The sequence below is a fragment of the Dama dama genome, chromosome 18, assembly GCF_033118175.1.
Source record: "Dama dama isolate Ldn47 chromosome 18, ASM3311817v1, whole genome shotgun sequence".
NCBI classification, from domain to species: domain Eukaryota; kingdom Metazoa; phylum Chordata; class Mammalia; order Artiodactyla; family Cervidae; genus Dama; species Dama dama.
The window spans coordinates 15,177,172-15,194,882 of record NC_083698.1 but is presented as its reverse complement, the minus strand read 5'-3'; the positions used below and the strand labels follow the sequence as shown (position 1 = coordinate 15,194,882).

At 35.5% G+C, this 17,711-nt stretch overlaps 1 protein-coding gene across 1 annotated transcript in view; it reads right to left on the bottom strand.

Moving 5' to 3' along the window:
* The window catches only part of GLCCI1 (glucocorticoid induced 1), a 117,283-nt gene that overhangs the window by 66,730 nt on the left and 32,842 nt on the right, over nt 1–17,711 (bottom strand). The window contains exon 2 of the mRNA XM_061164959.1: nt 11,376–11,527. Within this exon, the coding sequence (XP_061020942.1) occupies nt 11,376–11,527 (152 nt within the window). The remainder of the gene's footprint in view (nt 1–11,375; nt 11,528–17,711) is intronic.

Here is a 17,711-nt window from a genome sequence, read left to right as displayed (position 1 = left end):
GGCATGTTTAAATGTTTCACATTGTAAAATTTGAAAATTAAAAACAATAAAATATCAAAGAAAAACATCAATCTGGAGAAAAGAAAGAAGTCTGCAGAATTTCATTTAAAAGTCTAACCATTCCATTTCTTATCCTTCAAAGAATACAAGAGATAAATGGGAAGTTCTGAAATCTTCCTCTGATATCAACTTTGCAGAGAAGGTGAATAAGGGGGATAGACCAGCATTCAAAGAGGAAGGACTCAAAGACAAGGAAAAGCTACTCTCACCTCAACTGGCCATCAGACATTTAAAAACCATCAGGCTTAAAAAAAAAAGTCAGGCTTACCATGTCATTTTTCCCTAACAAAGAGATATATGGCAGATGACTCAAAAAATATATATAAATGGCTCAACGCTAGTTATTTCCAGCAATAAGCAAGATTTATCAGAACAGAAAGACAAATGACAAAAACACTGAAATAAAAACCATGGAAAACAGGTGGGAAGAAAGGAGGAAGAAATTGCTATTGGAAGTTCCCCTTTCCAGTTGTGAAATAAGAGTGCCACGGCCAATATCCAAACATCCACCTATTTTTTAGCCCTCTGTTAGTAAATGTAAGTAATGTGAAATGCGGGCTGGATGAATCACGAGCTGGAATCAAGATTGCTAGGAGAAATATCAACAACTTCAAATATGCAGACGATACCACTTTAATGGCAGAAAACGAAGAGGAACTAAAGAGCCTTTTGATGAGGGTGAAAGAGGAGAGTGAAAGCTGGCTTAAAACTCAACATTCCAAAAACAAAAATCATGGTATCTGGTCCCATCACTTGATGGTAAATAGATGGTGAAAAAGTAGAAACAGTGACAGATTTTATTTTCTTGGGCTCCAAAATCAATGCAGACATTGACTGCAGCCACAAAATTACAAGACGCTTGCTTCCTGGAAGAAAAGCTATGACAAACCTAGACAACATATTAAAAAGGAGAGACATCAATCACTTTGCTGACAAGGGCGCATATGGTCAAAGCTGTGGTCTTTCCAGTAGTCATGTATGGATGTGAGAGCTGGACCATAAAGAAGGCTGAGCACCAAAGACTTGATGCTTTCAAATTGTGGTGTTGGAGAAGAAGACTCTTGAGAGTCCCCTGGACTTCAAGAAGATCAAACCAGTCAATCTTAAAAAATATCAACCCCAAATACTCATGCGAAGGACTAAAGCTGAAGCTCCAATACTTTGGCCACCTGACACCAAGAGATCATTGGAAGGATTGAGGGCAAGAGAAGCAGAGGATAAGATGGTTGGATGGTATCACTGTCTCAATGGACATGAGTCTGAGCGAACCCCGGGAGATAGTGAAGGACAGGGAAGCCTGGTGTCCTGCAGTTCATGGGGTTGCAGAGTTGGATATGCCTTAGCGACTGAACAACAATAACTTATTGACACTTAGTATACTTAGCATTATACTTAGCATTTTAAATTCATTAACCCAAATTAACCCTTACAACAATCCTTTGAGTTATAATACTCCATTAATAAATGAGGAAACAGGCAAAGTGGTGATCTAACCAAAATTACAAAGCTAAAATGCTAGAGCCAAGATTTAAAACCCAGCTATTTGGTCATAGTACTCTGTGACAACCTAGAGGGGTGGGATGTGAGGCGGGGTTGGTTCAAGAGGGAGGAGACATATGTATACCTATGGTGGATTCATGTTGATGTACGACAGAAACCAACACAATATTGTAAAGCAATTGTTGTTATTGTTCAGTTGCCAAATAATGTCTAACTCTCTACGACCCCATGGACTGCAGCATGCCAGGCCTCCTATCGCCATCTCCTGGAGATTGCCCAAGTTCATGTCCATTGAATCAGTGATGTCATCCAACCATCTCAACCTCTGTTGCCCTCTTGTCTTTTTTGTATTCTTATAAATTTTATTTTCAATTGTAAAGCAGTTACCCTCCAATTAAAAATAAAATTAAAAAATACACAAAAAAGACAATTCCAACCATCTGTTTTAACAACAATAACAAAAACCCAAGCCATTTGGTTCCCAAACCACAGCTCCTGGCCAATGAAATGAGTTTACAATGTTAATTTATATCATAAAAAGGTTATATTCAGGGAAAAATATTAATCAAGACATTGGCTATTCAGTAACAATAAACAGTACCAACCATAAGAAAGACATAATGGATATACATCTTTAAAACATCTGTATTATCATCAAAATATAAGGCGATGACCACTGGAAACAGAAATCAACAGAGATTTTAACAACATCCAGCTCATGCTAGAACAGGCAGACATACAGGGGGCTCTACGGAAGCTGAGTAATATAATTAATGTGGTTGAATTAACATGTAATGACGGATTCCCGGGCGGCACCAGGTGCTAAAGAACCTGCCTACCAAGGCAGGAGATGCAAGAGCCATGGGTCCAGTCCCCGGGTCGGGAAGATCCCCTGGAGGAGGGCATGGCAACCCACTCCAGTATTCTTGTCTGGACAATCCCATGGACAGAAGAGCCTAGTGGGCTACAGTCCACAGAGTTGCAAAGGGTCAGACACATCTGAAGCAACTTAGCACGCACGCCAATATGTAATGAATTCTTTATCTAAAAGTAAAGACTGTATCCTCCTTTTCAAATACAGAGAAATAAGAAAAAACAAGTCATATACTCAGCTATGAGGAAAATCAATGAAGTTTCCAAAAACCTATTAGTCTATACTATGATGCAATAAAACTAGAAATTGAATTTTTATTAGGAAAAGAAACTTTAACCATTTAGAAGTTTAAAACAAAGCAAACAAAAAAAACCTCATATTTTAAACAGGATATCAAAACTGAAATTGCATAATCTCTTGAAAATACAAATAATGGAAACACATACAAGCCAAAGTTGAGCTCAGAAGGTACATCTTGGCATAAAAATGCATAAAACACTTGCATTACTAAACAGTAAGTATCATGAATAAAAAAATTAAGCATTAATCTTCAGAATCCAGAGAAAGAGCACTGCATACGCCAGGAAGGCAGAAGAAAAGCAAAAACAGATCAAAGTCAGAGGGCAAGGAACTTGAAAAAAGAAAAACAGGAAAATAAATTCAACACCTTAAAAATTTTAATATATAACCTAGTAAATTTAATCACTCGAACACAAATATACAATACTAAAAATGAGAACAGAAAAATAACTGCAGATAAACAAAAAGTTGAAAGAATTACAGAAAAGTACTTTATGAAACTCTATGAAAATACAGTTGAAAATTTGGATGAACTAGACTATATTCTAGGAAAACAAATGAAAAAACTGAACAAAAGAGACAGAAATCAAAAGAAACTAACAGTCATGGAATAAACTGATATTTACTAAAGAGCTATAATCCAAACACATACTAGTCTGCTTCATAGGGAAAATTCTTTCAGATCCAAATAAGAGATAACAGAGATGAAATTTACACCATGCCAGAGCAGAGAAAGGAAATGTTGCAAAATCTTTTTTATGAAGCAAATATAATGCAGAAATCTAAGGATTACACTATAGAAAGAAAAAGTTTCAGACCTCATTTCTCAATATTGAAGCAAATAGAGTTAAATATTAAACACTTCAATTGCTACTGTATATTTTAAACAAGGAATTCCAAAAATAAATAGTATTCATTTCAGAAGTGTAACTATGATCAATTAAGTAATCTATTAAAAAACTCACCAAACTATAGGTTATGAGTTAAAACCACCTTCATTTCAAAGATGAAATGGCATTTCACACCTAATGAATCGTTCTTGATTTAAAGAAAACAATTAGTAACATATGCATGTATGTTTGATGTTAGTCTTGTCAAAGTGAGTGCTCTAGCTTTTTTTTAAATTGAGGTATAACTGACATATGACATTATATTAGTTTTGAGTATACAACATAATTCAATATTTATATATATTACTGAATGATCACCACAATAGTCTAGTGAAATCTGCCACCATACATAGTTACAGAAAGCTTTTCCTTGTGATAAGAACTTTTAAGATCTTCTTTCTTAGCAACTTTGAATTTTACAATACAGCATTATCAAGTATACATACCATGCTGTGAATTATATCCCCATGACTTTAGTACTAGAAGTTTGTACTTTTTGACTCCCTTCACCCATTTTAACTACCCCTACCCGCCTCCACCCCAGCAACTACCAATCTGTTCTCTGTGTCTAGGAGATGGTAGAATTTTGTTTTGTTTTTGATTCCATGTGTGAGTGATATTTGTCTTTATCTGACTTATTTCACTTAGTATAACACCCTCAAGGTTCATCCAGGGTGTCACAAATGGCAAGATTTCCTTCTTTTTTATGGCTGAAAAACAGTATTTTTTATCTATTCATTTTCTTGATCCATTCATCCATCAAAGGACAGTTAGATTGCATCCCTATCTTGGTTAAGTAATTCCATAGTGAACATGAGGGTGCCTATGCTTTTTTCAAGTTAATGTTTTCATTTCTTTTGGACAAATGCCCAGAAATTGAACTGCTAAATCATATAGTAGTTCTATTTTTAAATTTTTTGAGGAACCGCTATGCTGTTTTCTGTAGTAACAGTACCAATTTACATCCCTACAAACAGGACAAGGATTTCCTTTTCTCCACATTCTCACCAACACTTGTTATCTCTTGTGTTTTTGATAATAGACTTTCTTCAAGTATGAGGTAATAGTTCATCATGTATTTGATTTGCATTTCCCTGATGATGAGTGATATTGAGCGTCTTTTCTTTGTCTGGTAGCCATCTGTATGTCTTTGAAAGAATGTCTATTCAGGTCTTCTGCCTGTTTTTTTAGATTGTTTTGCTATTGAGTTGTCTGAGTTCTTTATATATCTTGGATATAAACCCTTTATAGGATATATAATTTGCAAATATTTTTTCCCATTTAGTTGTTCAGTCGCTAAATTGTGTTCAACTCTTCGTGACCAGGCTTCCCATTTAGTAGGCTGCGTTATATTTTGTCTATGACTTCCTTTGATGTGCAGAAGCTTTTTTAGTTTGATGTTCTACTTGTTTACTTTTTCTTTTATTGTCTTCATTTTAAGTTTAATCCAAAAAAATCATCACCAAGACTCATGTCAAAGAGCTTACAGCCTACGTTTTCTTTTAGGATTTCAATGACTTTAGGTCTTATATTCAAGTCTTTAATCTTTTTTTTTTTAACTTTGTTGAATATCATCAATTAGGTCTTTTACTTTCTTGAACTAGTTGCTTGAATCTAGTACACAAAGGAAAAAAACACCAAATGATGCTTTTGAAAAACAGGTCTTACATTTTTTTTACTTGAAGTATAGTTTGATTTATAATATTGCATTAGTTTCACATGTGCAGCAAAGTGAACCATACAAACATACATACATATATGTTCTTTTTCCGATTCTTTTCCATTATAGGTTATTACAAGATATTGAATACAGTTCCCTGTGGTATACAGTAAGACCATGTTTATGTATTTTATATATAGTAGTTTATATATAGTAGTTTATCTGTTAATCCCTAACTTATCTCTCTCCGCCTTTCCTCTTTTGTAATCACTAGTTTGTTTTCTATGTCTTTGAGTCAGTTTCTGTTTTGTAAGTTCATTCGTATCATTTTTTTAGATACTACATAAGTGATATCATAATATTTGCCTTTTATCAGACTCACTTTACTTAGTATAAGAATTTCTATGTATATCCATACTGCTACAAATGACAATATTTAGTTCTTCTTTCTGGCTAGGTAGTATCCCATTATATATACACCACATCCTCTTCATCTGCTGACGGCCACAGGTTGCTCCATGTTTTGGCTCTTGTAAATAGTGCTGCTATGAATGTTGGGTGCATGTGTCTTTTTGATTTAAGAGTTTTTGTCTTTTGGGGATATATGCCCAGGATTAAGATTGCTGGCTCACATGGTAGCTCTACTTTTAGTTTTTTAAGGAACCTCCATACTGTTTTTCATAGTGGCTGTACTAATTTACATTCCCATCAACAGTGTAGGAGGGTTTTCCTTTTCTCTACACCCTCTCCAAGATTTATTATTTCTAGACTTTTTGATAACAGCTTTTCTGACTGGTGTGAAGTGATAACTCATCATAATTTTGATTTGCAATTCTCTAATAATTAGCGATGATGAGCATCTTTTCATGTGCCTGTTGGCCATCTGTATGTCTTCTTTGGTGAAATGTCTAGTTAGCTGTCCTGCCCATTTTTTGATTGAGTTGGTTTTTGATATTAAGCTGTCAGAACTGTTTGTGTATTTTGGAAATTAAGCCCATCTGTGTCAGTTGCATCATTTGCAAATATTTTATCCCATTCCGTAGGTTGTCTTTTCATTTTCTTCATGGTTTCCTTTGCTGTGCAAAACTTGTGAGTTTGATTAGCTCCCATTTGTGTATTTCTGCTTTTCTTTTGCCTTGAGAGAGGCTGACCTAAGAAAACACTGGTAGTATGATCTATGTCATAGAATATGCAACAATTTATGTCACAGAATGTTTGCCTGTATTCTCTTCTGGGAGTTTTACTCTTTTTTTCTTTTTGTGGCCTTGCTGGGTCTTTGTTGCAGCACACGGGCTTTCTCTAGTCGTGGTACACAGGCTAAGTTGCCCAGTGGTATGTGGGATCTTAGCTACCTCATTAAGGAAGGAACCCCCCACATCCCCTGCATTGGAAGGTGGATTCTTAGTCACCGGACCACCAGGGAAGCCCCTCTCCTAGGAGTTTTATGGCATCACATCTTTATTTAAGTCTTTAAGCCATTTTGAATTTATTTTTGTGTATGTTGTGAAGGTGTATTCCAACTTCACTGATTTATATGTGGCTGGCCGGCTTTCACACCACCACTTGCTGAAGAGATTGTCTTTTCTCCACTGAACATTCTTGCCTCTTGTGTCAAAGATTAACTGACTGTAGGTTTGTGGGTTGATTTCTGGGCTCTCTATTCTGTTCCATTGATCCATATACCTGTTTGGGGGTCAATACCACGGTTTTTTGAATCCTACAGCATTGTAGTATTGTCTGAAATCTGGGAGGTTATGCATACAGCTTTATTCTTTTTCTTCAGGATTGCTTTGGCAATTCTAAGTCCTTTGTGGTCTCATATAAATTTCAGTATTATTCATTACAGTTCCATGAAAAACATCATGGGTAATTTGACATGGATCACATTAAATCTGTACATTGCTTTGGGTAGTATGGCCATTTTAACAATATTAATTCTTCCAATCCAGGAACCTGGGATACCTAAACATCTTTTAGATTTCAATATTTATATTCTATATATTAAAGTTAAGTTGTATGTTAGAACGCACAAAGTGTATACTTGTATAAGTTCTAATAAATATAATATATCCACCCTTGTAACCAAAACCTCTATCAAGATATACAACAATTCTACTATCTCAGAAAGTTCCCTCACTCTGGGCCTTGCTTTGAACACAAGATCTGTCTCTAAAGTCCATAGTCTTTTTCACACTATGCAACTTCTTTTAAAAGGGCCCAATGTGTAAATATATTAAACAATAAGAATTCTATTTATAACCATCAATTACTAAGGTAGCTGAAATATGGAAAAATGAAAGGTGAAAAATACTAGAGATTCCCTCCACTAAAGTCAGACAGCCTAAGTATTTAATATCTGTAGCAAACAGACTGCACCACTTTCTCTTCACTAATTTCCACTAAATAAATAAAAATAATCTTCTTCCTTCCTCAGGAGTTAAAGAATTAACCAAGAAAGGATGAATGTGACAATAATAACCATCTCCTATGTTCATCCCTAATATCTTCAATTAAACTAAAAATGCTTCAGGGCAAGACCATTTCTTACACATGTGAGGCAAGCACTACACACTTTAGTGATTACTATGGGAGGCAGTGAGGAACTGGAGAAAACATAAAACCTTTGGAATCAGCTAAATCTGGATTCAAAGCACTTCATATTTATTAGCTATATAACAATGTACAAGTTACTCAACTTCTCTAAGCCTCAGTAAATCATATGTAAAATGAGGCCTGTATTTTGCCTTCCTATCAATGTCTGGCTTCTCAAATAGACAATCTACATGAAGACCCAGGCAAAAGAAGGCCCTACCTTGGACCTCAAGCTTTTGGGGGAACTGCTATGGCCCTCTTCCAGCCGTGCCTTTTCCCAAAGGGTGAAGAGACCTTGGGGCCAGAAGGATAGCACATCATGAGCCCACGCCTCTACCATCAACTTTGCTCTGGGTAACCTAGACTCATGAGTTCGTTGTTCAAACTGCACCAGATCTGATTTCCAGGGTCTACCAAGACCTACTCTTGGTCTCACTCTCTGAGAAAGTATATATGGAGTATGAAGGTGAAGACTACGGGGTTGACACATACGCATAAAGCCATCCCTCAGAGTATAGAACGGTATGAGTGTTAGGAAGAGTTATGGGTTCAGGCTCAGAGGGTAGGGTGGGCTCAGCATCATGCAGACACATTCTAGCATTCAACTCTGAGGAATCCAGGACTTCACTCAAACCTGAACCTCAAGGTCTATAGGAAGGTTTATGTATCAAGAATGAACGGATAAAACAGATTTTATGTAACAGTTTGTTAATTTAACTTGGTATGTATATGGTATGTAGATGTACGTTTTGTATTTGCTCCAGACTCTGCAAATGTTACAAATGGGCCTGTCTGTATCTACTGCTAACCTATGTGTTGCCATATTCACTTTCAAGTAGTTAGTCACTCAGTCATGTCCTACTCTTTGCTGCCCCATGGTCTGTAGCCCACCAGGCTCCTCTGTCCACGGAATTCTCCAGGCAAGAATACTGGAGTGGGTAGCCAGTCCCTTCTCTAGGGGATCTTCCTGACCCAGGGATCGAACCCAGGTCTCCTGCATTGCAGGCAGATTCTTTACCACTGAGCCACCAGGGAAGCCCATTCACTTTCAAATATTATCCTATTTAGTCATCCAACATTATCATTAGGTTTCATTAATCCCACTGCACAGGTAAAGAAACAGATATGGTTAAGAAACCTACCCAGCTTCTTTTTCTGCTATCTCCATATCACTCTCTTCTTAACTCCCAAGAGTTTCTTCCCCTCTTAGCGTATTATCAGTATTTCACTCTCGAAGGCTATATGCCCCAAATCCCTATATTTAGTCCTTATGTTCTATGACCTCATGATTGTACCTAATACTGTTAATAATCTTTTCTTTTTTAAAACAACTCTCCCTTTGGTATGTAAGGCTATACTTAGTTTTCTGTAAGCTTTTGCTCTTTTTCTGTTTCCTCTTCTTTCTCAGAATTTTGGTGAAGAATGAGTAAGATAATGTTTTTGGAGGGTGTCAGCATAAAGCATATATATTCAATAAAAGATAGGGTTTCTTTTTAATATAAAAAGAATACCTACCATTTTTAAGTATAGTGCCAATTACTCTACTAGGTGATACACACACACACTATTCCATTTATCCTAAAGCCCCTAGAAAATTGAAGGTTTAGATTGGCTAACAAATTAACCTGTATTAGAAACCTGGCTGCAGCACTTTCTAGCTTTATGATAGTGAGTAAGTCACTTAACTTCACTGAATTTCTGCTTCTCCATTGTGTAATTTTATAATGTCCTTATAAATGAATTAAATGAGAATTAATGAAACACAGATATAAAAACAGAAAGTAGATGGTAACTAGTCAGTAAACGTTAACTTTCTTCTTATTGCTACCAGGTGAATACATTAATTTTTTATCCTTTCCTTGCGTGCATTTCTAAAAACTGAGTCCTTGATTTCGTGACCTTCTTTCTTTTTATAGTCTATACCCATACTCTATCACACTTCTGAGTCCAGCTCTTCCAGAAAGATCGTTTAAATTATCCATGACCATGTCTAAGTGTCCAGGCCCACATCCCAGGCCTACTATATCAAACTGTTTTTTCTCCTCATGAAGAGTGGAGAGCAAAAGACTTGGTATGGGAGACATAAAATATTACACAGACAAAACTTATAGGATGGATGATAAAAAAGCTAATTTCACGGTTTCAAGGTTGCCTGAGAAAATTACAAAACTGGAAAAGATTTTCATAGATCATGTCCAAAATTTTCTCCCCTTTCCCTCATTCTTCAGACACGAAACTCTAATCCTTCTATTTCCCTCATCCACAAGGCCAAAAATATTCCCATTCCTTTGAATTCCCTTACATTTAAATGCTCCATTCATCTAACACCTGATTATACTCATCTTTTATTACCAGTTTTCTTCCACTTACATTTTATCTTCCCAACTATGCTGTAAGTTCCTTAAGGCCAACAGCCATCTCTCAGACTCAGTATTCTTCATAATGCTGATTGACTAATGCTATACAGATATGGTCAGGAATTCAGAAACCATGTATTAGGATGTTTTCAGATATTTTCCTGCCATGGAAGGAAAATTTTTCAAATCAAAAGCTTAGGAAATCTTCCACAAATAGGGAAAGTGTGACCAAAAATGGGAAAGTGTGACAAACAAAAAGTTTTCTATTTCTTTCTCAAGGATTTCAGTTTTGGTTTTAAACAGGAAAAAAAAAATCCTTTAACACAAATTTCCTTAGCCATGTATTAATACTTTATAAATTATTTCCAAGAACTGCACAAGGGTTTCTTCAAAAATTACTTATGCCAGCATACCTTGGAGATACTGCAGGTTTGGTTCCAGACCGCCACAATAAAGCAAGTCACACAAAATTTTTGGTTTTCACGTGCATATAAAAATTACATTTATTCTATTACTATCATCTATTAAATGTTCAACAGGATTACATCTTTAAAAAAAATGTATATACTGTAATTAAAAACACTTCATTGCTAAAAAATGCTAACCATCATCTGAACCTTCAGCAAGTCATAATCCTTTTACAACCATATCAATAAAGATCACTGATGATGGATCACCATAACACATATAATAACAAAAAAAGTTTGAAATATTGAAAGAACTGACAGAGAGACATGAAGTGAGCAAATGCTGCTGGAAAAACTGATGCTGACATACTTGCTCGACTGAAGATTGCCAAAAACATTGAATTTATATAAAAAAGGCAGTATCTGAGACGCACAATAATATGAGATATGGCTGTATTTTCTAATATACTTACTAGTCACTATATTAATTTCTGTAGGAAAATAATTCCTAAAACTGTAAGTCTCGAAAATCACTAATACAGACTGATGTGCTACTTATTAAATACTAAATAATTTAAAAACCCAGGTGATAAAAGTTTTTAGTTTAAAGTTTATTAAAGATATAGTTTTCTTTGATATATTTAATAATTGGGAAAATTTGATTAAATTACATTTTCTTTACTGTGATCAAAATAGAAGAACTATAGGGTAATGAAACTGATTTGCTTATTTTACCTGAGTAGCTTTATCTTTCATGCATGAAGGGTAATGAACATGAGGATCCCGTGGCCACTGTCCTGTGAGATAAGGTCCTGTTATGGTATCCAGGGAAGAGGTTCGCCTTATTGTGCTAGAGGTTCGAACTTGCTGAGATTTGGGCCTGTCCACTATAAAAAGTGAAGAAAAAAATACATTAGTCATAAAGAATAAAGTAAAACTTAAAATTATTTAAACTTCATAGTTTGTAAAATACCATCCTGCCAATTGTCCCTACAATGTATATTTACCCTAAAAGTCATGCTGTATGAGCTGATGAAATTTATAGACCCTCTCCAAAGGAAAATACATTCGTGTATTAAATTTTGCATACACTGTTACACCCTACGAAGCTCATTCGTTTCAGAGACCTATTCTTAACCCTCTATATCATCTCCACTGCCATTATTTTAATTAAGACTTCATCATGTCTCAACTCAACTGCCAGTTTCCTAACTGCTGTCTCCGAATCCACAGTATCTTACAGGGCCACCTCCCTCCACTGCTAAAAAAAACTGCTATGGCTTATTCAGTCTTTCACTCAAAATCCATTATTTTTTTCACAGTTCAGCTCCCATATACCTCAATACTTAATGTCTTGCTACCACCACTCCTCCATAAACCTGTGCTAACTACTAACTACCATAGAAACTACTAATAAACTTCAATTTCCCAAATGTGAAGTACTTGCTTCTCTGCCTCTATACTTTCTATCATCTCCTGCATCTAAAATATTCCCCTTCTCTGTACACTTGGCAAAAACTTATCTTCAAGACCAGCTCAGGTGTCACCCTGCTTCTGTGAAACCTTTCCCAATGCTCTTCTTTTCTTCATCTCTATCCTTCTTAAAGATATACACACTCTCCTCTGCTTGCATGAAGCCCTAAATTTGTCCTTCCTTCCTGACCAGAGAGTAAGTTTGGTCCCTACAGATTGAAAAGGAGTTGATACTCAATACTCAACAAATGAATTTATTCACAGCTACACATGCACAAAAAAAAACATGTATACAGAATCTTATTTTAATTGTTTCCTCCTTAATGGATGAAAAATTTGAAGCCCAGAGGGATAAAATTAAATTGTCCACCGAAACAAAACTGCTAATACATGACAGAAGTAAAAAGGAACCAAGAACTCCAGACATTCTACACAGTTCAATCAATCTACCAGAATGATCTGTTTTACCTCTGCTGAAAACAGAGATGATCATACTGAACTCTATAGTTCTTTACAACGAAAATATAAAAGATTTTTCATGTATGCATCTCAAATGTGCATACTATAATCAAATCTAGTGGATTACAAGTATCCAAGGCTCATTCTTATTCAGTTATATTTCACATCAAAGAAAATGCCTTGCACATTACAGAGGGTCAAGAAACATTTGTTACTGAATATTGTCCTTTATTCTTCTGAAAACAAAATACAAAATTGTTTTCCTTATTTAAAAATCAGAAAACAAAAGGAAACGCAACCTACTGTGAACTGTCACATTATTCACACACAGTCGTCCTCAGTTCTGCAGGGGAGTGGCTCGAGGACCTTCGTTCAGTCAGTTCAGTCACTCAGTCATGTCCAACTCTTTGCTATGGCATGGACTGCAGCATGCCAGGCTTCCCTATCCTTCACCTTCTCCTAGAGCTTGCTCAAACTCATGTCCATTGAGTCTAGGACTCTCATGAATACCGGAACCTGAGAAAGCTCAAGCCTCTTACAGCTGGTCTTCCGCCTCCCTGGGGTCCACATCCTTGGACACAGAGGGCTGGAGAGCCAAACTGTATCTTACACCTGCAGTTCTGATTTCTTTGACCCAAGAATGTTAGAGAAGATATGGAAATTACCAGATTTCCTACCTAACTTTATTACTTAGCTCTCACTTTATTTTGTAATAAGCAAAGTCTAGGATAATCTATTTCTACTGTTTGGAATCACCTGAAATTTTATTCGTGACCAAAAATCATCATCAGTTTTTATAAATATTTCATCAGTCATGGAGAGCATATATTTTCTGTTTTCAGAATACAGTTCTTTTTCTTATATATTAACTGAAATAAAAATACAGAATATAGTAATAAAATAGAACCATGATCTGTCACATATTTAGAGAACTACTCCAAAATTTCTAAACTGCTATTGAGATACAACAATTCTCTTTATCTCTTATAATTTTTATCATTTAAATTTAGTTCTGGGGGCTTGGCTTCCCTGGTGGTTCAGTGGTTAGGACTCTTGCACTTCCACTGCAGGGGGCATGCATTCAATCCTGGTGGTTGGGGAACTAAGATCCCACAAGCTGCGCTGAGTGGCCAGAAAAAAAAAAAATTTATAGAAATTTAGCCCTGTATAGTTTGGTTACATATTGATCCATGACATTATTATTATGACTTATATGCTTTACCATTATAGTCTGTTCCATTTATAATTTTTTACTTTTAAACTCTATCAAATTTAATTTTATCACCCCTTAATGCTTTCTTTCTATTATACTGTATCTGGTATGCCTATTCTTTCATTTTCCATTTCTTTCAGTTGTGCTATTTAGGTAATACTCTTGTATACTGTATATAATTAGGCTTTTGAAAAAAATTTATAGTAAGCCTTCTTCCTGAAAAATATATGTTCATCCCACTTATATTTATTGTTATAACAAATCTGATTAAATCTGTAACTCTTTCATGGAACTTGTTCTCCCTCTTAGAATGCTTCCTCGCTATTTGTTTTCTAGGACTTACTGTTTACTTCTTTTTCTCCTTCTTATCTCGTCCCCTACCACAAGTAATTCAGAGGACATGCAGACTGTTTTTAGTTCTATTACCAGGAGCTATTTCTATTAATTCTTTTTAAAAAATTTGGTTATAAAAGCAATATGTACAAATTTTAGCAACTTTAGGAAACAGAAAGTTAACATCTCTCATAATCTGATTTATAATAATTTATTTAAAACTTTATAAAGTTACGTTACATTCTCTCCACCAAGAAGAAACAAAGGACAAAAACAGATTATCCCTTGAAAAAGAACCATTTTTAGCAATAAAAAAGCCTACATAAAGGTCAGCTACAACCAGAAAATGGAAAGCCACTATATATGAAAAACTTGTGTCCCAACTCTAAACCACATACTAGCCTTTTCAGTTATTCAGCTGATTGTCCTGGTATCACAGTGTCTGTAAGTAGCAACTATTTTACTTAATAATAGCTCAAAGCACAAGAGGAGTGATGCTGGCAACCCGCTACGCCAAAGAGAAACTTCACCCTTGAAGTGAAAATGTGGAAGCTCTCAGCTTAATAAAGGAAGGAAAAAAATATTAAATGCTCAGGTTACTAAGATCTATAGTAAGAACGAATCTTTTATCTGTGAAATTGTGAAGAAGGAAAAAGAAATTTGGTTTTCCTCAAACTGCAAAAGAGCCACAGTGCGTGCCAAATACTTAGTTAAGATGGAAAAGGCATTATATTTGTATGAGGTATTTTGAGAGAGAGACCATGCTCACATAACTTTTATTACAATATATTTAAAAAATTTTTTTAATCTGGCTTCACCGGGTCTTAGTTGTGGCACGTAGGATGTTTGGTATTTGTTGCAGCATGGCAGGTATTTTTGGTTGCAGCATGTGGGATCTAGTTTCCTGACCAGGGATCGAACCCAGGCCCCTTGCATTGGACCAATAGGGAAGTCCCTATAACAGTATATCCTTACAAATTTTATTATTATTGTTGTTAATATCTTAACTGTGCCTAATTTATAAAATAAGCTTTATCATAAGGATGTACGTATAGGAAAAATACAGGATATACAGGATATAATAGTATCTGCAGGTTTAGGCTCAACTGGAAGTTCTGATATGTGTCCCCTGTGGTTAAGGGGGGGGTTACTCCATTTATATAGGCAACATAATAAATTATTTCTTATTTCATGATTTCAGCTGGGATTAAATATGTATTTAGTTTTGAACTGGGTGATCACATTTCTCAACTAATTATTACAAAATCACCTCAACTCAAGTAGATCAAACAAGAGGACACCTTATCAACTAGAAACATACATTAGTATACTTAAACAATCTTTAAATTTACAAGTGCTTAAATAATAAAATTTAATTAAAACTAACAATAAAATTGCTAAAATAAATATTCTAAAGTATGAAAGAAAGTCAATTAAATACTTATTACTCAAGCTAAACGGGCATCAGAAAAATAGTAACTTCAAATGTGGTGAAACCAGGCACTCACCACCACTAATTAAAACTTGCTGAATGTCTACTATATGAAAAGTATTGTTTGATGTACCAAGGAGGATGACAAAATAAATTTCAGATTCTCCTCAAGGAATTTACATTCTGGTTGAGGGAGATATAATATGTAGAATTAAGCTATAACATAAAGTTGTATATTACGGCACATGCACACCAGTGAAGGACAAGAAGGCACACGAGGCAAAAAATCTGTGAGAGACAGCTAGAATGACGCACTCTAACTACACCAAGGGCAACTGTCCGGTGGTGAGACTCTTATGCCACTTGTAGTCCTGTTGCTAACATCTCCTGCTTAGACATTTGAGGGTAAAATGCAGAGTAAGTAAATTCAGCAATAAAATATGATGGTTGGAAAAAAATCACATCTGTTTCAGTACCATCATCGTTAGGACCAGAAGATGACTTCTCATGTGGCATTCTGTAAAAAGACGTCCTCATTATAATCCATCTACAGGTTGTATTAGGTTTCCCCGGTGACTCAGTAAAGAATCTGCCTGCAGTGCAGGAGAGCTGGGTTCAATCCCTGGGCTGGGAAGATCCCCTAGTGAAGGGAATGGCAACCCATTTCAGTACTCTTGCCTGGAGAATCCCATGGACAGAAGAGCCTGGTGGGTTGCAAAGAGTTGGACAGACTGAGCAACTAACATAAACAACACACATACACACACAGGTTGTATTAGCCCTCTCCTCTTATCTTCCCTGAGGATGGAGCGGTATAGGCCTGGGGTTCCTCTGGGATACCTGCTGAGGATTGTACAAAATAATTATTGCTTTCTAATTGGAAATTTAAGGCGATTTGATCATAGTATAATAGGTTTAAAAGCAAGAAGCTATATTAGAAACTCTGAATCTGAATAGCACACAAGGCATTGTTCTAAACAGGCAAAAGATGCTTAAAATCTAACTGCCAACAACTGTAATATGATGTTAGATTAACTAGTTAGTTCCCAACAATTTTTCATTTACAGGCAATAACTGAAGATTGACTGACTAGTGGGTTTGGAAATCTGATGTATTAAGAAACTAATCTGAAGTAGAAAATTAACAAACTTAAGTGAAATTTCTACAAATTAAAAAAAAATCATTGTTAGAAACTTTAAGAACTTCAGCTACAGAGTAACAAGCCACCACAAACCAACCTCACCAGGTGGTAAAAGGATGCAATATTTTTGAGTGCCATAATGTAGCCATACAGAATGTACAGTAATACACAAAATAAAAAATGCTCACATTCTTTTCTTAAAACTTTAACACACTTGAACGTTTTCATAGGTTCAGTCTGCATAAGTAAATAAAAAGTAAAAATTGTTGATTCTGTGTTTAGCTTTCAATAAAGATTATAAGCCAAGCTTTCTATTAACACTGATGTTACAAGCAAAGCACATCTAAACTTAAAGAAAGCATTTAAATGACCACTTATTTAAACTTTCTGTGAAAGAGCTATTGTTCCTTCAACTACTGTGTAAGGACTATAACTCCATGAAACTTAGCTATTGTAACACACCACCAAAAATGAACTGTTTCTTACTTTATTCAAAACCCAACATTGATTACAACTGTAAAGAATCCTCAAGTCATACAATTCAGCAGAATGCTTAAGATAACTGAGTAACAAATACCAATTTTTCCAGACTTTTCTACACAGAACTCATATTAAATAACTAGCTTTACACAAATATATCACATTAACAATGTTAGTCAGTAGTATCAAAACACAAGTGTGTAAAACCTTTTTATCCTTGAACAGTTATGTTCAAAAAGAAGGAGCCATTAAATCCCATAATCTGTGTGTGCACACACGCCTTAAGTCACCTAGTATTAAATAGAAAAATGTAAGGCAATCCTTTTAGTTATGCCCAATACAACATCTGGGCATGTCTGAGAAGTAACAGCAAGAGCTTTCTAACATAACATTTCACCTAGAAATTAGATCTTGGGAGACCCTAGAACATAAAGGTACAAAGCCCTCAGGCACAGGTGAAACTAAGCAATAGATCTCAAAGATGGGATCCTGAGATGTGGCTTTCTGTCTAAGCATTACCAGACAGCTTGGTAAAAATGC